This window comes from Oncorhynchus kisutch, linkage group LG6 (genome assembly GCF_002021735.2).
Source record: "Oncorhynchus kisutch isolate 150728-3 linkage group LG6, Okis_V2, whole genome shotgun sequence".
Lineage (NCBI taxonomy): Eukaryota > Metazoa > Chordata > Actinopteri > Salmoniformes > Salmonidae > Oncorhynchus > Oncorhynchus kisutch.
The window spans coordinates 10,777,332-10,805,199 of NC_034179.2; the positions used below are offsets into that span (position 1 = coordinate 10,777,332).

The 27,868-nt window shown below is 42.7% G+C and overlaps 1 protein-coding gene across 7 annotated transcripts; it reads right to left on the reverse strand.

Moving 5' to 3' along the window:
- Positions 1-501: 501 nt before the first annotated feature.
- s1pr3b (sphingosine-1-phosphate receptor 3b) lies at positions 502-19,438 on the reverse strand. Of its 7 annotated transcripts, none has more exons than XR_004210179.1 (4): positions 17,940-19,438; positions 3,803-6,658; positions 3,581-3,617; positions 2,943-3,543 (listed from the first exon to the last, which is right to left on the reverse strand). XR_004210179.1 is itself a non-coding variant. In XM_020484457.2 (2 exons), the coding sequence occupies exons 1-2, from the start codon at positions 18,584-18,586 to the stop codon at positions 6,283-6,285; spliced, it is 1,023 nt and encodes a 340-aa protein (XP_020340046.1). In that variant the 5' UTR covers positions 18,587-19,438; the 3' UTR covers positions 502-6,282. The 7 variants fall into 7 exon arrangements, 1 of the variants encoding a protein (XP_020340046.1); XR_004210180.1 differs by having other exon boundaries at positions 2,943-3,524; positions 3,562-3,617; XR_004210177.1 differs by having other exon boundaries at positions 2,943-3,617.
- Between the last annotated feature and the right edge of the window lie 8,430 nt (positions 19,439-27,868).

The following is a 27,868-nucleotide window of genomic DNA, read 5'->3' on the forward strand; positions in this document are numbered from 1 at the left end:
AATAAGGATATTACATCACTTCCTCTTGTGTAACAATATTGATTATAAATTCATTCTCATTTCTCAATGTATGGATTTCGATAGGTCTATTGACATCACAGAATGGTCAGAAGAACTGACTGATAGAACATTTAAATTGGCCTTTTACCTATGCATTTAGACTGAATTTACATAACTAGGAATAGTTCAATTATATTTATCATGTTATATAGCATATGTTACATATTTGTTATAACTATTGAAATAACATTGTAATAAAATTAAAATAATGAATATTGGAGTTGTATGGTACAACTTATTTAAATTCAACCACTTGAAATCTAAACATTAAATCATTTACAATTCATATATATATATTTTTTAATAGTAATTGCATAGGTAAAACAGCCATTAGGAGGAGAAGCTGGAAATATGTTTTAGCCTCACGTTCATGCATAAGTACAGAAACTAAATATTATGACCATTAACAAAAACCTGTGACACAAACGGGACACTGATGCATTTCACTGTTAGATAATGATGTGTATTTAGGATTGAACCAAAACAGAACCTGTGTTTCCAGTTAATTTGTTTGACAAGAAGACAGTTATTTACGATACTGTAGGCTACCTGTATTTTTCAGCAAGAGGAAGTGTACGTGGATCTACTCCCACAACTGTCTTTTAAATAAGTCTTACTCTGATTTTTAAAGGGGTTCATAGCAATGTTATGATATGATAACCTCCCCATCAAGATATGATACAGTTGCTGTCTAGCCTAAAGCAGCTTCATGTCATTTTAGTCTAGATCGTGTACATTTCCAGACAGCCCATTGCTTTTTGTGGCAGTTTATGAACAGACACAATAGAATGGTAATACATTTGGTTTGGCAGATCTGTACAGTGACTTTTTTTGGAAAGGACCAAATTGAAGAATAGATTCCCAAAACTCCTAGGGACAAATCCTGACTGGAGGTCCACGCATGCTATTCAAATGTTTAAACAAATTATCTTACACCATTACAGTACTAGCTTGGCATAAATAATGTTACGGTAGCTCAACAAAGAACTGTGAGTCAACTCAACATCCCCATGTATACAGTAGAGAGTCACACTAGAACATGGCTTTTTCCAGATTTCTGTTGATGAAAATGTGCCTTTTCTTTGTACCAATGGTGTTTTTCTTCTTCAAAGTGCAATAGCTGGAACTTCTTCATGGGCATGCCCTGCCGTTCATTAGTGTGCGTCCCATTGGCACCCTAATCCTTATATAAAAGCACTACTTTTGACCAGGGGGCCCTAGTTAAAAGTAGTGCACTATAGAGAATAGGGTGCCATTTGGGACGCATTCTAAGAGTTGTGTTTCGCAGTACTGCTTGAGTGTTGCTGCTTGAGATTCAACGTTTTTCTCTCTCTCTCTCTCTCTCTCTCTCTCTCTCTCTCTCTAGTTTCCAAATTCTGAATATGATGATTCTTTTTGTCAGAAGGACCACAAAAACACATTTTGGAACAAGTAAAAAAAATAATAAAAACAAAGAAATGAGTCCAAACAATGTTTACAGATTTAGTCTTTGGTTGTATGAGTTATCATCATTCTGTATGACTGTTGGCAATAAAACCGTGAATGTCATTTTTTTTGTTTGATGAACAGTCATACTATTCTCCATGCAGTTCCACTGATTCCCTTTAAGCAGGCTGTATATGTGCCTCAATGCACAGCAAACGTATGTAGTGATAACATCAGGGATAATATCAGGGATAAATAACATCAGGGATAAATAACATCAGTGATAACATCAGGGATAACATCAGTGATAACATCAATTGATTGTTTTATATCAAATGCTGTTTTCTACATACATACATTCCGATTAATTGCATTCCAACTGAACCACTTAATCTGTAAAATTGACTGTATTTGTCTTATTTGATAAGTTTATGTTTATATTTGTCAGCTGAAGAGATGAACTGAAAGTCTCTTTAGTTCAGTGGTTGATCTCTTCATAGTCGATCACCAAACATTTCTGTTAAAAACAATGATAAAGTCTTCATCCCTATTTCATTTGTTTGTTTAGCGCTGTTGGTGGTAGGTGCACATGATTCCGCAGCCCTAGCGCCGGAAAGGAAAAGTGTTTCAATCTTGAACCATTTCATGTGTCTGAAGGTGGAACTCCACGTACCCGGCAGGCCCAGAGACCAAATCAAGTGCCCCTATAGGCCTACCGCTGGCCAATCAGATAGCTCAGCTTACCGTGTCTGCAGTTTCCTCGAGCCATAGACTGTAAAAAGAAGCCTCGAACGCGCAAAGTTGATACTGTGAGATTTCAAAACACTTAAAACCATGACTCGAGAGACTCGATGAACACAGCAAAGAGCTGCTGTTTTTACTAACTAAGTTCATGTTTAAGTTGTTATTCAGCAATGTCAACACTTTGTTCAACACTTTTATAAAGCATAAAATGCGCGTTCTCCCTACTTCCACTCATGCTACAACCAGCACTGCAGCTGTAATGAATGATCTGTTCTCCCTACTTCCACTCATGCTACAACCAGCACTGCAGCTGTAATGAATGATCTGTTCTCCCTACTTCCACTCATGCTACAACCAGCACTGCAGCTGTAATGAATGATCTGTTCTCCCTACTTCCACTCATGCTACAACCAGCACTGCAGCTGTAATGAATGATCTGTTCTCCCTACTTCCACTCATGCTACAACCAGCACTGCAGCTGTAATGAATGATCTGTTCTCCCTACTTCCACTCAGCGCTACAACCAGCACTGCAGCTGTAATTAATGATCTGTTCTCCCTACTTCCACTCATGCTACAACCAGCACTGCAGCTGTAATGAATGATCTGTTCTCCCTACTTCCACTCATGCTACAACCAGCACTGCAGCTGCAATGAATGATCTGTTCTCCCTACTTCCACTCATGCTACAACCAGCACTGCAGCTGCAATGAATGAGTAGCAAAGTGTTTTAATAAGCTTGAGTTGTTATTTTTAGCAGCTTGTGTCTTTTTCAATATCAAGGAATATTTCACGGTCATGGGAGTAACAACATGAATTGGTGCATGAGGCAGAAATGTCTATGTCTATGTCCCCTTTTCTTAGCAGAGGGATGGTGTGTTAGGTGAGAGCCAGCCTCACTGCTCCCTCCCCTCAGACTGACCATCAGATGCAGGACATCAGTACAGTAAAAATAGTATATATAATTATTATGTCACTCAGCTGTGCCTCACAAGTAATACATCAAATTATCTATTACCAGTCTGATCATATACCTAAAATGTTGCAATATAATTTTAGAATGTCCTGTTGAAAAACAACATTGGCAGGGCAATTGAAGCCTAGCCAATATACAGTGATAGTGTATTGGGACTATAGCTTACTGCACAAACCTCATTACCACAGGACTGTTTTTAATTGGTTAATGTTGCATAGGCTTACATTTTTTAAGTCATGTAAATGAAACATCTGAGCGGTTTCCTTTTCCTTTTAGACCACTGCTTTAGTACATAGCAGCAGAGGGTTTAGCCCTGCAACCTTCAGTCAACACTTCAACCTGGTTTAGCCCTGCAACCTTCAGTCAACACTTCAACCTGGTTTAGCCCTGCAACCTTCAGTCAACACTTCAACCTGGTTTAGCCCTGCAACAGGGAAGCTTCACTTCAACCTGGTTTAGCCCTGCAACCTTCAGTCAACACTTCAACCTGGTTTAGCCCTGCAACAGGGAAGCTTCACTTCAACCTGGTTTAGCCCTGCAACCTTCAGTCAACACTTCACCCTGGTTTAGCCCTGCAACAGGGAAGCTTCACTTCAACCTGGTTTAGCCCTGCAACCTTCAGTCAACACTTCAACCTGGTTTAGCCCTGCTACAGGGAAGCTTAACTTCAACTTGGTTTAGCACTGCTACAGGGAAGCTTCACTTGAACCTGGTTTAGCACTGCTACAAGGAAGCTTCACTTCAACCTGGTTTAGCACTGCTACAAGGAAGCTTCACTTCAACCTGGTTTAGCACTGCTACAAGGAAGCTTCACTTCAACCTGGTTTAGCACTGCTACAAGGAAGCTTCACTTCAACCTTGTTTAGCACTGCTACAAGGAAGCTTCACTTCAACCTGGTTTAGCACTGCTACAAGGAAGCTTCACTTCAACCTGGTTTAGCACTGCTACAAGGAAGCTTCACTTCAACCTTGTTTAGCACTGCTACAAGGAAGCTTCACTTCAACCTGGTTTAGCACTGCTACAAGGAAGCTTCACTTCAACCTGGTTTAGCACTGCTACAAGGAAGCTTCACTTCAACCTGGTTTAGCACTGCTACAAGGAAGCTTCACTTCAACCTGGTTTAGCACTGCTACAGGGAAGCTTCCATGAGCTCATAGACATATTAACAGTTAAATGATGCTACGGGTAGTAGCATAATGTTGAGCAAATCATCTGGTTAAATACAATCGTTTTACACAATAAAACAAATAGCATGCTACCATTGTATAATTAAGCAATAAGGCCCGAGGGGGTGTGGTATATGGTCAATATACCACGGCTAAGGGCTGTTCTTAGGCACGATGAGTGCATCGATGAGTGCTATTATAAACTGGTTACCAACTTAATTAGAGCAGTAAAAATAAATGTTTTGTCATACCTGTGGTATACGGTCTGATATACCACGGCTGTCAGACCAATCAGCATTCAGAGCTCGAACCACACAGTTTATAATGTAGAGTAACAGTATTTAGAAAAACTGTACACATATGTCAAAGTAGGACAAACTAAAAAATAATAAATAGCTTTTTTCAAGAGTTACATTTACAATTCATGTAAAATAGCCATCTGTTTACCATCCCAGCCCACCATGCGTGCTTTACAGGGCCTACAGTATAGTGGCAGTCTACGTCTCCACTGTAGTTTATGGCCTAGATTCCGCGAAATATCAGCGTTATAGAGCGATTTGACATTTAAAGGTAATTAAACCTATGCAGCGTTTACCATGAATGCAGTCTCTGTGAATGCAGAAAACTTTACCTTTAAAAGGTGCCAAATTTAATCTAGCCCAATATCTCGATGGCACAGTCTTTATCTGGTCTGGACAGTTTCTGGACCCTCTACCCTCACAGAGAGGGAGAGCCAAGTGCTTGTTTGTGGTTATGAAGTAATTCGGCTAAATATACTGAACAAAAATAGAAACGCATCATACATACTGCCATATTCTCTATGACGACGTTGGAGGCGGCTTATGGTAGAGAAATTAACATTAAATTGTCTGGCAACAACTCTGGTGGACATTCCTGCAGTCAGCATGCCAATTGCACACTACCCTCAAAAGTTGAGACATCTGTGGCATTGTGTTGTGTGACAAAACGGCACATTTTAGAGTGGCCTTTTAGTGTCCCCAGCACAAGGTGCACCTGTGTAATGATCATGCTGTTTAATCAGCTTCTTGATATGCCACAGCTGTCAGGTGGATGGATTATCTTGGCAAAGGATAAATGTTCACTAACAGGAATGTAAACACATTGGTGCGCAAAATGTAAGAGAAATAAGCTTTTTGTGCACATGGAATATTTTGGGCCTCTTATTTCAGCTCATGAAACATGGGACCAACACTATACATGTTGCGTTTATATATTTTTTCAGTATAGTTACATTATAGGCCTTCAATGTCTCTCCATCCTATGCACAGCATAGGGCTACAATGTCTCGCGTTGCCACACTTCATAGTCTCTTGTGTTCACTCAGAAGGATTCAGATATGGAGGTTCAGGGCCCAGCAGAAAACCTCAACCCATTGGCCACATTGGCGCACAATGATGTTGGACTCTTTATCAAGGTCTGTGCCACTATAATATTCAGACTACTGTCCATGTCCTTCTGCTGCTCATCTGCCCTGCTGTGGTTGTTAGGATTATTATGGGCTGTGCTCCTGCTGTGCTCCTGCTGTGGTTGTTAGGATTATTATGGGCTGTGCTCCTGCTGTGCTCCTGCTGCGCTCCTGCTGTGGTTGTTAGGATTATTATGGGCTGTGCTCCAGCTGTGGTTGTTAGGATTATTATGGGCTGTGCTCCTGCTGTGCTCCTGCTGTGGTTGTTAGGATTATTATGGGCTGTGCCCCTGCTGTGCTCGTGCTGTGGTTGTTAGGATTATTATGGGCTGTGCTCCTGCTGTGCTCCGACTGTGCTCCTGCTGTGCTCCCGCTGTGGTTGTTAGGATTATTATGGGCTGTGTTTCTGCTGTGCTCCTGCTGTGCTCCTGCTGTGGTTGTTAGGATTATTATGGGCTGTGCTCCTGCTGTGGTTGTTAGGATTATTATGGGCTGTGCTCCTGCTGTGCTCCTGCTGTGCTCCTGCTGTGCTCCAGGTTATTGGGCTCATTGGGCTCACCGCTGCTGGAGACATTCCCCTTCATCAGACAGCCACAGACCAAGCTAAAGAAGGCTCTCCTCATCTCCCTGCTGGCCAAAGTGTAGATAACAGGGTTCATGGCAGAGTTGAGCACGGCCAGGGCTATGAAGTAGTCGGCCTTGTAGAGAATGGGGCAGCAGCGGTGCTCGCAGGCCACATCGATGAGGAGGAGGACGAAGATGGGCATCCAGCATGCAATGAAGACGCCGACCACGATGATGACAGTACGGAGGAGGGTCATGGAGTGCTCTGAGTTGGAATGTTTCGTCACCTTCCGACTGCTGGATAGATAGAACCACAGAGTGATAAATAGAACCACAGAGTGACAAATAGAACCACAGAGTGATAAATAGAACCACAGAGTGATAAATAGAACCACAGAGTGATAAATAGAACCACAGAGTGATAAATAGAACCACAGAGTGATAAATAGAACCACATAGACACCGGCCACCCATCCATCCAAGACAGAATACAAAAATATATAGATAGCATCAATACACACCTGGTCCTCACCAACATGTAGATAGCACCAATACACACCTGGTCCTCACCAACATGTAGATAGCATCAATACACACCTGGTCCTCACCAACATGTAGATAGCATCAATACACACCTGGTCCTCACCAACTTGTAGATAGCATCAATACACACCTGGTCCTCACCAACTTGTAGATAGCACCACTACACACCTGGTCCTCACCAACATGTAGATAGCACCAATACACACCTGGTCCTCACCAACATGTAGATAGCATCAATACACACCTGGTCCTCACCAACATGTAGATAGCATCAATACACACCTGGTCATCACCAACATGTAGATAGCATCAATACACACCTGGTCCTCACCAACATATAGATAGCATCAATACACACCTGGTCCTCACCAACATATAGATAGCATCAATACACACCTGGTCCTCACCAACATATAGATAGCATCAATACACACCTGGTCATCACCAACATATAGATAGCATCAATACACACCTGGTCCTCACCAACATATAGATAGCATCAATACACACCTGGTCCTCACCAACATATAGATAGCATCAATACACACCTGGTCATCACCAACATATAGATAGCATCAATACACACCTGGTCATCACCAACATGTAGATAGCACCAATACACACCTGGTCCTCACCAACATGTAGATAGCATCAATACACACCTGGTCCTCACCAACATGTAGATAGCATCAATACACACCTGGTCCTCACCAACATGTAGATAGCATCAATACACACCTGGTCCTCACCAACATATAGATAGCATCAATACACACCTGGTCCTCACCAACATGTAGATAGCATCAATATACACCTGGTCCTCACCAACATGTAGATAGCACCAATACACACCTTGTCATCACCAACATGTAGATAGCATCAATACACACCTGGTCCTCACCAACATGTAGATAGCACCAATACACACCTGGTCATCACCAACATATAGATAGCATCAATACACACCTGGTCCTCACCAACATATAGATAACATCAATACACACCTGGTCCTCACCAACATGTAGATAGCACCAATACACACCTGGTCCTCACCAACATGTAGATAGCACCAATACACAACTGGTCCTCACCAACATATAGATAGCATCAATACACACCTGGTCCTCACCAACATATAGATAGCATCAATACACACCTGGTCCTCACCAACTTGTAGATAGCACCACTACACACCTGGTCCTCACCAACATGTAGATAGCATCAATACACACCTGGTCCTCACCAACATGTAGATAGCATCAATACACACCTGGTCCTCACCAACATGTAGATAGCATCAATTCACACCTGGTCATCACCAACATGTAGATAGCACCAATACACACCTGGTCCTCACCAACATGTAGATAGCATCAATACACACCTGGTCCTCACCAACATATAGATACCATCAATACACACCTGGTCCTCACCAACATATAGATAGCATCAATACACACCTGGTCATCACCAACATATAGATAGCATCAATACACACCTGGTCCTCACCAACATATAGATAGCATCAATACACACCTGGTCCTCACCAACATATAGATAGCATCAATACACACCTGGTCATCACCAACATATAGATAGCATCAATACACACCTGGTCATCACCAACATGTAGATAGCACCAATACACACCTGGTCCTCACCAACATGTACATAGCATCAATACACACCTGGTCCTCACCAACATGTAGATAGCACCAATACACACCTGGTCATCACCAACATATAGATAGCATCAATACACACCTGGTCCTCACCAACATGTAGATAGCATCAATACACACCTGGTCCTCACCAACATGTAGATAGCATCAATACACACCTGGTCCTCACCAACATGTAGATAGCACCAATACACACCTGGTCCTCACCAACATGTAGATAGTATCAATACACACCTGGTCCTCACCAACATGTAGATAGCATCAATACACACCTGGTCCTCACCAACATGTAGATAGCACCAATACACACCTGGTCCTCACCAACATATAGATAGCATCAATACACACCTGGTCCTCACCAACATGTAGATAGCACCAATACACACCTGGTCCTCACCAACATGTAGATAGCATCAATACACACCTGGTCCTCACCAACATATAGATAGCATCAATACACACCTGGTCCTCACCAACTTGTAGATAGCATCAATACACACCTGGTCCTCACCAACTTGTAGATAGCACCACTACACACCTGGTCCTCACCAACATGTAGATAGCACCAATACACACCTGGTCCTCACCAACATGTAGATAGCATCAATACACACCTGGTCCTCACCAACATGTAGATAGCATCAATACACACCTGGTCATCACCAACATGTAGATAGCATCAATACACACCTGGTCCTCACCAACATATAGATAGCATCAATACACACCTGGTCCTCACCAACATATAGATAGCATCAATACACACCTGGTCCTCACCAACATATAGATAGCATCAATACACACCTGGTCATCACCAACATATAGATAGCATCAATACACACCTGGTCCTCACCAACATATAGATAGCATCAATACACACCTGGTCCTCACCAACATATAGATAGCATCAATACACACCTGGTCATCACCAACATATAGATAGCATCAATACACACCTGGTCATCACCAACATGTAGATAGCACCAATACACACCTGGTCCTCACCAACATGTAGATAGCATCAATACACACCTGGTCCTCACCAACATGTAGATAGCATCAATACACACCTGGTCCTCACCAACATGTAGATAGCATCAATACACACCTGGTCCTCACCAACATATAGATAGCATCAATACACACCTGGTCCTCACCAACATGTAGATAGCATCAATATACACCTGGTCCTCACCAACATGTAGATAGCACCAATACACACCTTGTCATCACCAACATGTAGATAGCATCAATACACACCTGGTCCTCACCAACATGTAGATAGCACCAATACACACCTGGTCATCACCAACATATAGATAGCATCAATACACACCTGGTCCTCACCAACATATAGATAACATCAATACACACCTGGTCCTCACCAACATGTAGATAGCACCAATACACACCTGGTCCTCACCAACATGTAGATAGCACCAATACACAACTGGTCCTCACCAACATATAGATAGCATCAATACACACCTGGTCCTCACCAACATATAGATAGCATCAATACACACCTGGTCCTCACCAACTTGTAGATAGCACCACTACACACCTGGTCCTCACCAACATGTAGATAGCATCAATACACACCTGGTCCTCACCAACATGTAGATAGCATCAATACACACCTGGTCCTCACCAACATGTAGATAGCATCAATTCACACCTGGTCATCACCAACATGTAGATAGCACCAATACACACCTGGTCCTCACCAACATGTAGATAGCATCAATACACACCTGGTCCTCACCAACATATAGATACCATCAATACACACCTGGTCCTCACCAACATATAGATAGCATCAATACACACCTGGTCATCACCAACATATAGATAGCATCAATACACACCTGGTCCTCACCAACATATAGATAGCATCAATACACACCTGGTCCTCACCAACATATAGATAGCATCAATACACACCTGGTCATCACCAACATATAGATAGCATCAATACACACCTGGTCATCACCAACATGTAGATAGCACCAATACACACCTGGTCCTCACCAACATGTACATAGCATCAATACACACCTGGTCCTCACCAACATGTAGATAGCACCAATACACACCTGGTCATCACCAACATATAGATAGCATCAATACACACCTGGTCCTCACCAACATGTAGATAGCATCAATACACACCTGGTCCTCACCAACATGTAGATAGCATCAATACACACCTGGTCCTCACCAACATGTAGATAGCACCAATACACACCTGGTCCTCACCAACATGTAGATAGTATCAATACACACCTGGTCCTCACCAACATGTAGATAGCATCAATACACACCTGGTCCTCACCAACATGTAGATAGCACCAATACACACCTGTCCTCACCAACATATAGATAGGCATCAATACACACCTGGTCCTCACCAACATGTAGATAGCACTCAATACACACCTGGTCCTCACCAACATGTAGATAGCATCAATACACACCTGGTCCTCACCAACATGTAGATAGCATCAATACACACCTGGTCCTCACCAACATATAGATAGCATCAATACACACCTGGTCCTCGCCAACATGTAGATAGCATCAATATACACCTGGTCCTCACCAACATGTAGATAGCACCAATACACACCTTGTCATCACCAACATGTAGATAGCATCAATACACACCTGGTCCTCACCAACATGTAGATAGCACCAATACACACCTGGTCATCACCAACATATAGATAGCATCAATACACACCTGGTCCTCACCAACATATAGATAACATCAATACACACCTGGTCCTCACCAACATGTAGATAGCACCAATACACACCTGGTCCTCACCAACATGTAGATAGCACCAATACACAACTGGTCCTCACCAACATATAGATAGCATCAATACACACCTGGTCCTCACCAACATGTAGATAGCATCAATACACACCTGGTCCTCACCAATGTAGATAGCATCAATTCACACCTGGTCATCACCAACATGTAGATAGCACCAATACACACCTGGTCCTCACCAACATGTAGATAGCATCAATACACACCTGGTCCTCACCAACATATAGATACCATCAATACACACCTGGTCCTCACCAACATATAGATAGCATCAATACACACCTGGTCATCACCAACATATAGATAGCATCAATACACACCTGGTCCTCACCAACATATAGATAGCATCAATACACACCTGGTCCTCACCAACATATAGATAGCATCAATACACACCTGGTCATCACCAACATATAGATAGCATCAATACACACCTGGTCATCACCAACATGTAGATAGCACCAATACACACCTGGTCCTCACCAACATGTACATAGCATCAATACACACCTGGTCCTCACCAACATGTAGATAGCACCAATACACACCTGGTCATCACCAACATATAGATAGCATCAATACACACCTGGTCCTCACCAACATGTAGATAGCATCAATACACACCTGGTCCTCACCAACATGTAGATAGCATCAATACACACCTGGTCCTCACCAACATGTAGATAGCATCAATACACACCTGGTCCTCACCAACATGTAGATAGCACCAATACACACCTGGTCCTCACCAACATATAGATAGCATCAATACACACCTGGTCCTCACCAACATGTAGATAGCACCAATACACACCTGGTCCTCACCAACATGTAGATAGCATCAATACACACCTGGTCCTCACCAACATATAGATAGCATCAATACACACCTGGTCCTCACCAACTTGTAGATAGCATCAATACACACCTGGTCCTCACCAACTTGTAGATAGCACCACTACACACCTGGTCCTCACCAACATGTAGATAGCACCAATACACACCTGGTCCTCACCAACATGTAGATAGCATCAATACACACCTGGTCCTCACCAACATGTAGATAGCATCAATACACACCTGGTCATCACCAACATGTAGATAGCATCAATACACACCTGGTCCTCACCAACATATAGATAGCATCAATACACACCTGGTCCTCACCAACATATAGATAGCATCAATACACACCTGGTCCTCACCAACATATAGATAGCATCAATACACACCTGGTCATCACCAACATATAGATAGCATCAATACACACCTGGTCCTCACCAACATATAGATAGCATCAATACACACCTGGTCCTCACCAACATATAGATAGCATCAATACACACCTGGTCATCACCAACATATAGATAGCATCAATACACACCTGGTCATCACCAACATGTAGATAGCACCAATACACACCTGGTCCTCACCAACATGTAGATAGCATCAATACACACCTGGTCCTCACCAACATGTAGATAGCATCAATACACACCTGGTCCTCACCAACATGTAGATAGCATCAATACACACCTGGTCCTCACCAACATATAGATAGCATCAATACACACCTGGTCCTCACCAACATGTAGATAGCATCAATATACACCTGGTCCTCACCAACATGTAGATAGCACCAATACACACCTTGTCATCACCAACATGTAGATAGCATCAATACACACCTGGTCCTCACCAACATGTAGATAGCACCAATACACACCTGGTCATCACCAACATATAGATAGCATCAATACACACCTGGTCCTCACCAACATATAGATAACATCAATACACACCTGGTCCTCACCAACATGTAGATAGCACCAATACACACCTGGTCCTCACCAACATGTAGATAGCACCAATACACAACTGGTCCTCACCAACATATAGATAGCATCAATACACACCTGGTCCTCACCAACATATAGATAGCATCAATACACACCTGGTCCTCACCAACTTGTAGATAGCACCACTACACACCTGGTCCTCACCAACATGTAGATAGCATCAATACACACCTGGTCCTCACCAACATGTAGATAGCATCAATACACACCTGGTCCTCACCAACATGTAGATAGCATCAATTCACACCTGGTCATCACCAACATGTAGATAGCACCAATACACACCTGGTCCTCACCAACATGTAGATAGCATCAATACACACCTGGTCCTCACCAACATATAGATACCATCAATACACACCTGGTCCTCACCAACATATAGATAGCATCAATACACACCTGGTCATCACCAACATATAGATAGCATCAATACACACCTGGTCCTCACCAACATATAGATAGCATCAATACACACCTGGTCCTCACCAACATATAGATAGCATCAATACACACCTGGTCATCACCAACATATAGATAGCATCAATACACACCTGGTCATCACCAACATGTAGATAGCACCAATACACACCTGGTCCTCACCAACATGTACATAGCATCAATACACACCTGGTCCTCACCAACATGTAGATAGCACCAATACACACCTGGTCATCACCAACATATAGATAGCATCAATACACACCTGGTCCTCACCAACATGTAGATAGCATCAATACACACCTGGTCCTCACCAACATGTAGATAGCATCAATACACACCTGGTCCTCACCAACATGTAGATAGCACCAATACACACCTGGTCCTCACCAACATGTAGATAGTATCAATACACACCTGGTCCTCACCAACATGTAGATAGCATCAATACACACCTGGTCCTCACCAACATGTAGATAGCACCAATACACACCTGGTCCTCACCAACATATAGATAGCATCAATACACACCTGGTCCTCACCAACATGTAGATAGCACCAATACACACCTGGTCCTCACCAACATGTAGATAGCATCAATACACACCTGGTCCTCACCAACATGTAGATAGCATCAATACACACCTGGTCCTCACCAACATATAGATAGCATCAATACACACCTGGTCCTCACCAACATGTAGATAGCATCAATATACACCTGGTCCTCACCAACATGTAGATAGCACCAATACACACCTTGTCATCACCAACATGTAGATAGCATCAATACACACCTGGTCCTCACCAACATGTAGATAGCACCAATACACACCTGGTCATCACCAACATATAGATAGCATCAATACACACCTGGTCCTCACCAACATATAGATAACATCAATACACACCTGGTCCTCACCAACATGTAGATAGCACCAATACACACCTGGTCCTCACCAACATGTAGATAGCACCAATACACAACTGGTCCTCACCAACATATAGATAGCATCAATACACACCTGGTCCTCACCAACATATAGATAGCATCAATACACACCTGGTCCTCACCAACTTGTAGATAGCACCACTACACACCTGGTCCTCACCAACATGTAGATAGCATCAATACACACCTGGTCCTCACCAACATGTAGATAGCATCAATACACACCTGGTCCTCACCAACATGTAGATAGCATCAATTCACACCTGGTCATCACCAACATGTAGATAGCACCAATACACACCTGGTCCTCACCAACATGTAGATAGCATCAATACACACCTGGTCCTCACCAACATATAGATACCATCAATACACACCTGGTCCTCACCAACATATAGATAGCATCAATACACACCTGGTCATCACCAACATATAGATAGCATCAATACACACCTGGTCCTCACCAACATATAGATAGCATCAATACACACCTGGTCCTCACCAACATATAGATAGCATCAATACACACCTGGTCATCACCAACATATAGATAGCATCAATACACACCTGGTCATCACCAACATGTAGATAGCACCAATACACACCTGGTCCTCACCAACATGTACATAGCATCAATACACACCTGGTCCTCACCAACATGTAGATAGCACCAATACACACCTGGTCATCACCAACATATAGATAGCATCAATACACACCTGGTCCTCACCAACATGTAGATAGCATCAATACACACCTGGTCCTCACCAACATGTAGATAGCATCAATACACACCTGGTCCTCACCAACATGTAGATAGCACCAATACACACCTGGTCCTCACCAACATGTAGATAGTATCAATACACACCTGGTCCTCACCAACATGTAGATAGCATCAATACACACCTGGTCCTCACCAACATGTAGATAGCACCAATACACACCTGGTCCTCACCAACATATAGATAGCATCAATACACACCTGGTCCTCACCAACATGTAGATAGCACCAATACACACCTGGTCCTCACCAACATGTAGATAGCATCAATACACACCTGGTCCTCACCAACATATAGATAGCATCAATACACACCTGGTCCTCACCAACAATTTAATTTGGTTAAGGCGCATCCTGTTGGCATAAACCAGGCTTGTTCTCCACTCTGTTTTCTCCCCTCATTTGTCACAGATAATAGTAGATGATATTAGTGGATAATAGTAGATAGTAGATAATAGTAGATAGTAGATAATAGTAGATAGTGGATAATAGTAGATAGTAGATAATAGTAGATAGTAGATAATAGATAGTAGATAATAGTAGATAGTAGATAATAGTAGATAGTAGATAATAGTAGATGATATTAGTAGATAATAGTAGATAGTAGATAATAGTAGATAGTAGATAATAGTAGATAGTAGATAATAGTAGATGATATTAGTAGATAATAGTAGATAGTAGATAGTAGATAATAGTAGATAGTAGATAATAGTAGATAGTAGATAATAGTAGATACAGTGCCTTGCAAAAGTATTCACCCCCTTGGTGTTTATCCTAATTGGTTGCATTACAACCTGTAATTTAAATGGATTTTTATTTGGATTTCATGTAATGGACATACACAAAGTAGTCCAAATTGGTGAAGTGAAAAAAATGACTTGTTTAAAAAAATTGGAAGTAAAAAAAAACTCAAAAGTGGTGCATGCTTATGTATTCACCCCCTTTGCTATGAAGCCCCAAAATAAGATCTGGTGCAACCAATTACCTTCAGAAGTCACATAATTAGTTAAATAAAGTCCACCTGTTTGCAATCAAATGATCTGTCATATGATCTCAGTATATATACACCTGTTCTGAATCTGCAACACCACTAAGCAAGGGACACCACCATGCAAGCCACCAAACAGGTCAGGGACAACGCTGTGGAGAAGTACAGATCAGGGTTGGGTTATAAAAAAATATCTGAAACTTTGAACATCCCACGGAGCACCATTAAATCCATTATAAAAAAATGGAAAGAATATGGCACCACAACAAACCTGCCAAGAGAGGGCCACCCACCAAAACTCACAGACCAGGCAAGGAAGGCATTAATCAGAGAGGCAACAAAGAGACCAAAGATAACCCTGAAGGAGCTGCAAAGCTCCACAGCAGGGATTGGAGTATCTGTCCATAGGACCACTTTAAGCTGTACACTCCACAGAGCTGGGCTTTACAGAAGAGTGGCCAGAAAAAAGCCATTGATTAAAGGAAAAAATAACCAAACATGTTTGTTGTTTGCCAAAAGGCATGTGGGAGACTTCCCAAACATATGGTAGAAGGTACTCTGGTCAGATGAGACTAAAATTGAGCTTTTTGGCCATCAAGGAAAACGCTCTCATCACCCGAGAACAAAATCCCCACAGTGAAGCATGGTGGTGGCAGCATCATGCTGTGGGGATGTTTTCATTGGCAGGGACTGGGAAACTGGTCAGAATTGAAGGAATGATGGATGGTGCTAAATACAGGGAAATTCTTGCGGGAAACCTGTTTCAGTCTTCCAGAGATTTGAGACTGGGACGGAGGTTCACCTTCCAGCAGGACTATGGCCCTAAGCATACTGCTAAAGCAACACTCAAGTGGTTTAAGGGGAATCTTGGAATGGCCTAGTCAAAGCCCAGACCTCAATCCAATTGAGAATCTGTGGTATGACTTAAAGATTGCTGTACACCAGTGGAACCCATCCAACTTGAAATGGCTGGAGCAGTTTTGCCTTGAAGAATGGGCAAAAATCCCAGTGGCTAGATCTACCAAGCTTATAGAGACATACCCCAAGAGACTTGCAGCTGTAATTACTGCTAAGGGTGGCTCTACAATGTATTGACTTTGGGAGGTGAATAGTTATGCACGCTCAAGTTCAGTTATTTTGTCTTATGTCTTGTATGTTTCACAATAAAAAATATTTTGCAACTTCAAAGTGGTAGGCATGTTGTGTAAATCAAATGATTCAAACCCCCCCCCCCCCCCCAAAAAAAATATTTTAATTCCAGGTTGTAAGGCAACAAAATAGGAAAAATACCAGGGGGGGTGAATACTTTCGCAAGCCACTGTAGATAGAGATAGATACAGAGACAGAGACAGAGACAGAGACAGAGACAGAGACAGACAGACAGACAGACAGACAGACAGACAGACAGACAGACAGACAGGCAGGCGGACCGGACCGGACCGGACCGGACACGATCAATCAATCAATCACCATAAGATAGCATCAATGCATACCTGGTCCTCACCAACATGTAGATGCGTATGTACAGGACGGACATGGCCAGCAGCAAGGCCATGAAGATGATGATGCAGAAGGCCACGTACTTCTTGGTATAGAGCGGTAAGACTGTGGAGCAGTCAGGGAGGTTGTCCAAGCAGTTCCACCCCAGGATGGGCAATGCTCCCAGGGATATCGCTATGAGCCAGCAGGTCCCTATGAGCAAGAACACCCTGTAATTCTTATTGGCGTCGTAGGGCCTCATTTTAATCATGGTCAGATGTCTCTCTATAGCTATAGCCAGGAGACTGAATGTGGAAGCCCCCAGAGCTACAAACATGCTCCCTTCCCTTACAAACCACAACACTGGGGACAGGTGAAGGGTCTTCTCCCCTGACATGAGGAGGTTGACGATATAAGCCACCCCAGCCAGAAGGTCACACAACGCCAGGTTGGCTATGAAGAAGTACATGCGGTTGTGGAACTTATGGTTTTTCCATATTGCCACGAGAACAATCAGGTTCTCCAGGATTATGAAGCAACAGATGATGAGGAACACGATGGTTTTAGCATCCAAGGTGACGCCACCACCTGTGATTTTTCCATTCTGACGGTTTTCCAGCTTCCCTGTGTAGTTATAGTGGATATATATCTGGTTGTTCATCGTCTCTGTTTGTCAAGATATTATTCCACAAATGTCCAGCAGAGGTCAGTAAAGAAGCGTATTAAAAGTCCTGTTTAGAGCGAGATCGACGAATATCCCACCTTTTACATCTGAGTTGAAAGTGATGGACTTGCTAGATTTTTTTAAAAGTTGATTATTAACACTTTAGTTTGTTTTTTTATCACTCTCTCTTGATCGAAAATTAATGAGTGCATCTGGGTAGCATCTATCCGGAATTGAGACGTTTTATTATCCAGAGTTGCTGCCCTAGAAAAATATTTGATTTCGTCTATGATTGAAGTATACTGTAATTTAAATCTTAGTGTCAATTCAAAAGCTGTGTTTAACCACAAAATAACTTACAACCAGAAAAAATACAATGAATCTAATTAATGTAATTTCACAGAATTATGTTACATTTCAAATAAAGATACAAATAAAATGTGATTTTAAGATGATCTATAGTTTATACTGGCGACTACAGCCAACAAAATATATTTTTAATCATAGTTTTTAATATAGCCTATTGAAACGAATTAGAATCCCGTACAGCTATAGATGTAAATAGTAAAGACTCGCCGTCAGATACTCTAGTCTAGAGCCGATTTCAGAGATCCTTTCCAGCGGCGCGCGACAGTTACTCGACTTCATCCAAGCTTCTTTTATATAATTTCATAGTTATACATTTCTTCAAGTGGTGGTGATAAATCCTCTTCATTTAGTAATAATACGAGTCTGCAACGTTATTCCTTCACCCCCAAGTTCTTCTTGCAGAAGTTTCAGTATTTTTCTTTACACATTTCTCTACAAGTGTAATGAAGTAGCCTATCCCTCTGTCTCCCATTTCTGACTAATGGCTGAAGGCACACCCCTCCCTTCCAGAGAGAGACTGACGGGAAAACTTGGGAGGGCTGTATTGACAAGAAGACTGCAGACAGTATTAAAGACATGCATTACTCAAAGTAATTTGGATCAATATTGAGTCCAGTATTTTGATCATGGTAGGATACAGATACCATGATACAATTTAGGCGTCTTTGTAAATAAGAATTTGTTCTTAACTGACTTGCCTAGTTATAATGAAGATTACACTGTTAAAGCCCTCACGCGGTTAAAGCTCGCAATTCACCGCTTTATTGACAACTTTAAATCCAAAACAGATCTTCATCAGGTAAAAAAAAAAACACAGCTCAAACCATTGTTTCTAAAGTAGTAAGTGGTCGGTATCATGTTGTATAAAGGATTGGAGACAGGCGCAGGAATAGGTCAATGGTGGTTTTAATAACAACAATACACGGGATGAGACCCGTAATAACAATACACGGGATGAGACCCGTAATAACAATACACGGGATGAGACCCTAATAACAATACACGGGATGAGACCCGTAACAACAATACACGGGAGGAGACCCATAATAACAATACACGGGATGAGACCCGTAACAACAATACACGGGATGAGACCCGTAACAACAATACACGGGATGAGACCCGTAACAACAATACACGGGAGGAGACCCGTAACAACAATACACGGGAGGAGACCCATAATAACAATACACAGGATGAGACCCGTAATAACAATACACGGGATGAGACCCGTAACAACAATACACGGGATGAGACCCGTAACAACAATACACGGGAGGAGACCCGTAATAACAATACACGGGATGAGACCCTAATAACAATACACGGGATGAGACCCGTAACAACAATACACGGGATGAGACCCGTAACAACAATACACGGGATGAGACCCGTAACAACAATACACGGGAGGAGACCCATAATAACAATACACAGGATGAGACCCGTAATAACAATACACGGGATGAGACCCGTAATAACAATACACGGGATGAGACCCTAATAACAATACACGGGATGAGACCCGTAACAACAATACACGGGATGAGACCCGTAACAACAATACACGGGATGAGACCCGTAACAACAATACACGGGATGAGACCCGTAACAACAATACACGGGAGGAGACCCATAATAACAATACACAGAATGAGACCCGTAGTAACAATACACGGGATGAGACCCGAATAAGAATTGCACAATACACGCAGCACAAAAGCTGGAACCACAAAGCACAGGTACTCACAAGAACAACGGACATGGGAACAACAACCAACAAGACAATGATGAACAGAGGGCACATATAGAAAATTACTAATCAGAGGAATTGGAATCAGGTGTGCGTAATGAGACAGTTCAGTGACACCTAGAGCGGGAATCCGTGACAGTAGACTACAATATAGGTGACCAAGCACCACTTTTCACAGCCTGGTCTCATAGACTAGACGTAACATTTTTTTTATTTTTTTTTATTTTACCTTTATTTAACCAGGTAGGCAAGTTGAGAACAAGTTCTCATTTACAATTGCGACCTGGCCAAGATAAAGCAAAGCAGTTCGACAGATAAAACGACACGGAGTTACACATGGAGTAAAAACAAACATACAGTCAATAATGCAGTATAAACAAGTCTATATACAATGTGAGCAAATGAGGTGAGAAGGGAGGTAAAGGCAAAAAAGGCCATGATGGCAAAGTAAATACAATATAGCAAGTAAAATACTGGAATGGTAGTTTTGCAATGGAAGAATGTGCAAAGTAGAAATAAAAAATAATGGGGTGCAAAGGAGCAAAATAAATAAATAAAAATTAAATACAGTTGGGAAAGAGGTAGTTGTTTGGGCTAAATTATAGGTGGGCTATGTACAGGTGCAGTAATCTGTGAGCTGCTCTGACAGTTGGTGCTTAAAGCTAGTGAGGGAGATAAGTGTTTCCAGTTTCAGAGATTTTTGTAGTTCGTTCCAGTCATTGGCAGCAGAGAACTGGAAGGAGAGGCGGCCAAAGAAAGAATTGGTTTTGGGGGTGACTAGAGAGATATACCTGCTGGAGCGTGTGCTACAGGTGGGAGATGCTATGGTGACCAGCGAGCTGAGATAAGGGGGGACTTTACCTAGCAGGGTCTTGTAGATGACATGGAGCCAGTGGGTTTGGCGACGAGTATGAAGCGAGGGCCAGCCAACGAGAGCGTACAGGTCGCAATGGTGGGTAGTATATGGGGCTTTGGTGATAAAACGGATTGCACTGTGATAGACTGCATCCAATTTGTTGAGTAGGGTATTGGAGGCTATTTTGTAAATGACATCGCCAAAGTCGAGGATTGGTAGGATGGTCAGTTTTACAAGGGTATGTTTGGCAGCATGAGTGAAGGATGCTTTGTTGCGAAATAGGAAGCCAATTCTAGATTTAACTTTGGATTGGAGATGTTTGATATGGGTCTGGAAGGAGAGTTTACAGTCTAACCAGACACCTAAGTATTTGTAGTTGTCCACGTATTCTAAGTCAGAGCCGTCCAGAGTAGTGATGTTGGACAGGCGGGTAGGTGCAGGTAGCGATCGGTTGAAGAGCATGCATTTAGCTTTACTTGTATTTAAGAGCAATTGGAGGCCACGGAAGGAGAGTTGTATGGCATTGAAGCTTGCCTGGAGGGTTGTTAACACAGTGTCCAAAGAAGGGCCGGAAGTATACAGAATGGTGTCGTCTGCGTAGAGGTGGATCAGGGACTCACCAGCAGCAAGAGCGACCTCATTGATGTATACAGAGAAGAGAGTCGGTCCAAGAATTGAACCCTGTGGCACCCCCATAGAGACTGCCAGAGGTCCGGACAGCAGACCCTCCGATTTGACACACTGAACTCTATCAGAGAAGTAGTTGGTGAACCAGGCGAGGCAATCATTTGAGAAACCAAGGCTGTCGAGTCTGCCGATGAGGATATGGTGATTGACAGAGTCGAAAGCCTTGGCCAGATCAATGAATACGGCTGCACAGTAATGTTTCTTATCGATGGCGGTTAAGATATCGTTTAGGACCTTGAGCGTGGTTGAGGTGCACCCATGACCAGCTCTGAAACCGGATTGCATAGCAGAGAAGGTATGGTGAGATTCGAAATGGTCGGTAATCTGTTTGTTGACTTGGCTTTCGAAGACCTTAGAAAGGCACGGTAGGATAGATATAGGTCTGTAGCAGTTTGGGTCAAGAGTGTCCCCCCCTTTGAAGAGGGGGATGACCGCAGCTGCTTTCCAATCTTTGGGAATCTCAGACGACACGAAAGAGAGGTTGAACAGGCTAGTAATAGGGGTGGCAACAATTTCGGCAGATAATTTTAGAAAGAAAGGGTCCAGATTGTCTAGCCCGGCTGATTTGTAGGGGTCCAGATTTTGCAGCTCTTTCAGAACATCAGCTGAATGGATTTGGGAGAAGGAGAAATGGGGAAGGCTTGGGCGAGTTGCTGTTGGGGGTGCAGTGCTGTTGTCCGGGGTAGGAGTAGCCAGGTGGAAAGCATGGCCAGCCGTAGAAAAATGCTTATTGAAATTCTCAATTATGATGGATTTATCAGTGGTGACAGTGTTTCCTATCTTCAGTGCAGTGGGCAGCTGGGAGGAGGTGTTCTTATTCTCCATGGACTTTACAGTGTCCCAGAACTTTTTTGAGTTAGTGTTGCAGGAAGCAAATTTCTGCTTGAAAAAGCTAGCCTTGGCTTTTCTAACTGCCTGTGTATAATGATTTCTAGCTTCCCTGAACAGCTGCATATCACGGGGGCTGTTCGATGCTAATGCAGAACGCCATAGGATGTTTTTGTGTTGGTTAAGGGCAGTCAGGTCTGGGGAGAACCAAGGGCTATATCTGTTCCTGGTTCTAAATTTCTTAAATGGGGCATGTTTATTTAAGATGGTTAGGAAGGCATTTAAAAAAAATATCCAGGCATCCTCTACTGACGGGATGAGATCAATATCCTTCCAGGATACCCCGGCCAGGTCGATTAGAAAGGCCTGCTCGCAGAAGTGTTTCAGGGAGCGTTTTACAGTGATGAGTGGAGGTCGTTTGACCGCTGACCCATTACGGATGCAGGCAATGAGGCAGTGATCGCTGAGATCTTGGTTGAAGACAGCAGAGGTGTATTTAGAGGGGAAGTTGGTTAGGATGATATCTATGAGGGTGCCCGTGTTTAAGGTTTTGGGGAGGTACCTGGTAGGTTCATTGATTATTTGTGTGAGATTGAGGGCATCAAGTTTAGATTGTAGGATGGCTGGGGTGTTAAGCATGTTCCAGTTTAGGTCGCCTAGCAGCACGAACTCTGAAGATAGATGGGGGGCAATCAGTTCACATATGGTGTCCAGAGCACAGCTGGGGGCAGAGGGTGGTCTATAGCAGGCGGCAACGGTGAGAGACTTGTTTTTAGAGAGGTGGATTTTTAAAAGTAGAAGTTCAAATTGCTTGGGTACAGACCTGGATAGTAGGACAGAACTCTGCATGCTATCTTTGCAGTAGATTGCAACACCGCCCCCTTTGGCAGTTCTATCTTGTCTGAAAATGTTGTAGTTTGGAATTAAAATGTCTGAGTTTTTGGTGGTCTTCCTAAGCCAGGATTCAGACACAGCTAGAACATCCGGGTTGGCAGAGTGTGCTAAAGCAGTGAATAGAACAAACTTAGGGAGGAGGCTTCTAATGTTAACATGCATGAAACCAAGGCTATTACGGTTACAGAAGTCGTCAAAAGAGAGCGCCTGGGGAATAGGAGTGGAGCTAGGCACTGCAGGGCCTGGATTCACCTCTACATCGCCAGAGGAACATAGGAGGAGTAGAATAAGGGTACGGCTAAAAGCTATGAGAATTGGTCGTCTAGAACGTCTGGAACATAGAGTAAAAGGAGGTTTCTGGGGGCGATAAAATAGCATCAAGGTATAATGTACAGACAAATGTATGGTAGGATGTGAATACAGTGGAGGTAAACCTAGGTATTGAGTGATGAAGAGAGAGATATTGTCTCTAGAAACATCGTTGAAACCAGGAGATGTCATTGCATGTGTGGGTGGTGGAACTAATAGGTTGGATAATGTATAGTGAGCAGGACTAGAGGCTCTACAGTGAAATAAGCCAATAAACACTAACCAGAACAGAAATGGACAAGACATATTGACATTAAGGAGAGGCATGCTTAGTCGAGTGATCAAAAGGGTCCGGTGAGTGGAGAGGTAGTAAATAGTAAATGTCAATTCGGGAAACTCAAATTAGTATGATACATTAATTAGCAACTTTGCAACTACTTAGTATGTTAGCTAACCCAAACCTTGAACCTGTAACCTAACTCCTAACCCTAACCTTAACCCCGAACCATAACCCCTAACAGTAGTGTTAGCCACCTCAGCCAGATTATAAACTCTCCAGAATCATAACTGATTATAAACTCTCCAAAATTTCAATTGAAAATAATGACTCTTAGATTACCTACTCACTTTAAACTATTTGATAACTTATAACCATGTTATAACTGTTTTATAATTAATGTTCCTAAACCCTGAAGAGCTGCAACTGTTTTACCAAACAGAGAAAACTAGAGAAGACCCACAAAGGCCTGTTCTAAAGACTTCCACACCAAACCAATGTTATAAACATCATATGGTGTGACTTTAAAATAGCCCTCTCACTGTGCTGCAACAGCAGGTTCTGCTCTGCCTTGTGGTAAAGGCGTGTACCTTTGGCAAAGGGGAGGGCTATGGCATGCTAAGAGAGGGGGGAGACAGGAAGATAAAGAGACAGACAGAGAGAGAGAGAGAGAGCGAGAGAGAGAGGAAAGAAAGCAAGAAAGAAAGAAAGCAAGAAAGAAAGAACGAAAGAAAGAAAGAAAGAAAGAAATTGAGGGATACAGAGAGAGAGAGATATCTGTTAGGCAAAATACTGCTGCGGTGTGCAGTAAAAGCAGCAAGATGTGTGGCCCGTTGCCATGAGAAAAGGGCAATCAGTGGAGAACAAACAATATTGTAAATGCAACCTATATTTATCTGTTTATTTATTTTCCCTTTCATACCTCAACTATTTGCACATAGTTACAGCACCTGTACATAGCCAATAATATAACATTTGAAATGCATATAATGTTTAGTAAAGTTTCACTTATTTATTTCTCTTTTGTTTATTGTCTATTCCATTCGCTTTGGCAATGCAAACATATGTTTCCCATGCCAATAAAGCTCCTTTGAATTTATTTGAGAGCGAGGGAGAGCAGAGAGAGAGAGAGAGAGAGAGAGAGAGAGAGAGAGAGAGAGAGAGAGAGAGAGAGAGAGAGAGAGAGAGAGAGAGAGAGAGAGAGAGAGAGAGAGAGAGAGAGAGAGAGAGAGAGAGAGAGAGAGAGAGAGAGAGAGAGAGAGAGAGAGAGAGAGAGAGAGAGAGAGAGAGAGAGAGAGAGAGAGAGAGAGAGAGAGGAGAGAGAGAGAGAGAGAGAGAGAGAGAGAGAGAGAGAGAGAGAGAGAGAGAGAGAGAGAGAGAGAGAGAGAGAGAGAGAGAGAGAGAGAGAGAGAGAGAGAGAGAGAGAGAGAGAGATAGAGCCCATTGCCCTTTATGGTTGCGAGGTCTGGGGTCCGCTCACCAACCAAGACTTCACAAAATGGGACAAACACCAAATTGAGACTCTGCATGCAGAATTCTGCAAAAATATCCTCAGTGTACAACGTAGAACACCAAATAATGCATGCAGAGCAGAATTAGGCCAATACCCACTAATTATCAAAATCCAGAAAAGAGCCGTTAAATTCTACAACCACCTAAAAGGAAGCGATTCCCAAACCTTCCATAACAAAGCCATCACCTACAGAGAGATGCACCTGGAGAAGAGTCCCCTAAGCAAACTGGTCCTGGGGCTCTGTTCACAAACACAAACACACCCCACAGAGCCCCAGGACAGCAGCACAATTAGACCCAACCAAATCATGATAAAACAAAAAGATAATTACTTGACACATTGGAAAGAATTAACAAAAAAACAGAGCAAACTAGAATGCTATTTGGCCCTAAACAGAGAGTACACAGCGGCAGAATACCTGACCACTGTGACTGACCCAAACTTAAGGAAAGCTTTGACTATGTACAGACTCAGTGAGCATAGCTTTGCTAATGAGAAAGGCCGCCGTAGGCAGACATGGCTCTCAAGAGAAGACAGGCTATGTGCTCACTGCCCACAAAATGAGGTGGAAACTGAGCTGCACTTCCTAACCTCCTGCCCAATGTATGACCATATTAGAGAGACATATTTCCCTCAGATTACACAGATCCACAAAGAATTCGAATTCGAATTCGAAAAAACAAATCCAATTTTGATAAACTCCCATATCTACTGGTCCTGGGGCTCTGCTCTGTTGTGAAATTCCACAGTGTGCCATCACAGCAGCAAGATTTGTGACCTGTTGCCACGAGAAAAGGGCAACCAGTGAAGAACAAACACCATTGTAAATACAACCCATATTTATGGTTATATATTGTATCTTGTGTACTTTAACCATTTGTACATTGTTAAAACACTGTATATATATATATATATATAAATAATATGACATTTGTAATGTCTTTATTGTTTTGAAACTTCTGTATGTGTAATGTTTACTGTTAAATTTGATTGTTTATTTCACTTGTGTATATTATCTACCTCACTTGCTTTGGCAATGTTAACATATGTTTCCCATGCCAATAAAGCCCCTTGAATTGAATTGAGAGATTGAATTGAGAGAGAGATTGAATTGAGAGAGAGAGAGAGAGAGAGAGAGAGAGAGAGAGAGAGAGAGAGAGAGAGAGAGAGAGAGAGAGAGAGAGAGAGAGAGAGAGAGAGAGAGAGAGAGAGAGAGAGAGAGAGAGAGAGAGAGAGAGAGAGAGAGAGAGAGAGAGAGAGAGAGCAAGAGAGAGAGAGAGAGAGAGAGCGAGAGAGAGACAGCGAGAGAGAGAGAGAGCGAGAGAGAGACAGCGAGAGAGAGCGAGAGAGAGAGAGCGAGAGAGAGAGAGCGAGAGAGAGCGAGAGAGAGGAAGAGTCTGGCCGAAAGTTTGGTGACATTTACTGCTTCCTCTCATTGATGAACTGAACCGTTACCTACAGTGATCGCTCCCTAAACACAGCAGTTAACACAGTCCACACATAGCTAACAGGTACTGTCCCATCTCAAAACCATCCCTGATGCCTCCCCTGACCCACTGCAGCTTGCCTACAGAGCCAACAGGTCTGTGGGCAATGCTGTCAACATGGGCCTATACCGCATCCTCAAACACCTGGACAACACAGAGACGTATGCAAGGGTAATGTTTGTGGACTGTAGCTTTATGTTCAATACCATCATTCCAGAACTGCTACAAGACAAACTTTCCCAGCTGAATGTGCCCAGCTCCATCTGTCAGTGGATCACTGACTTCCTGACCAACAGGACGCAACAT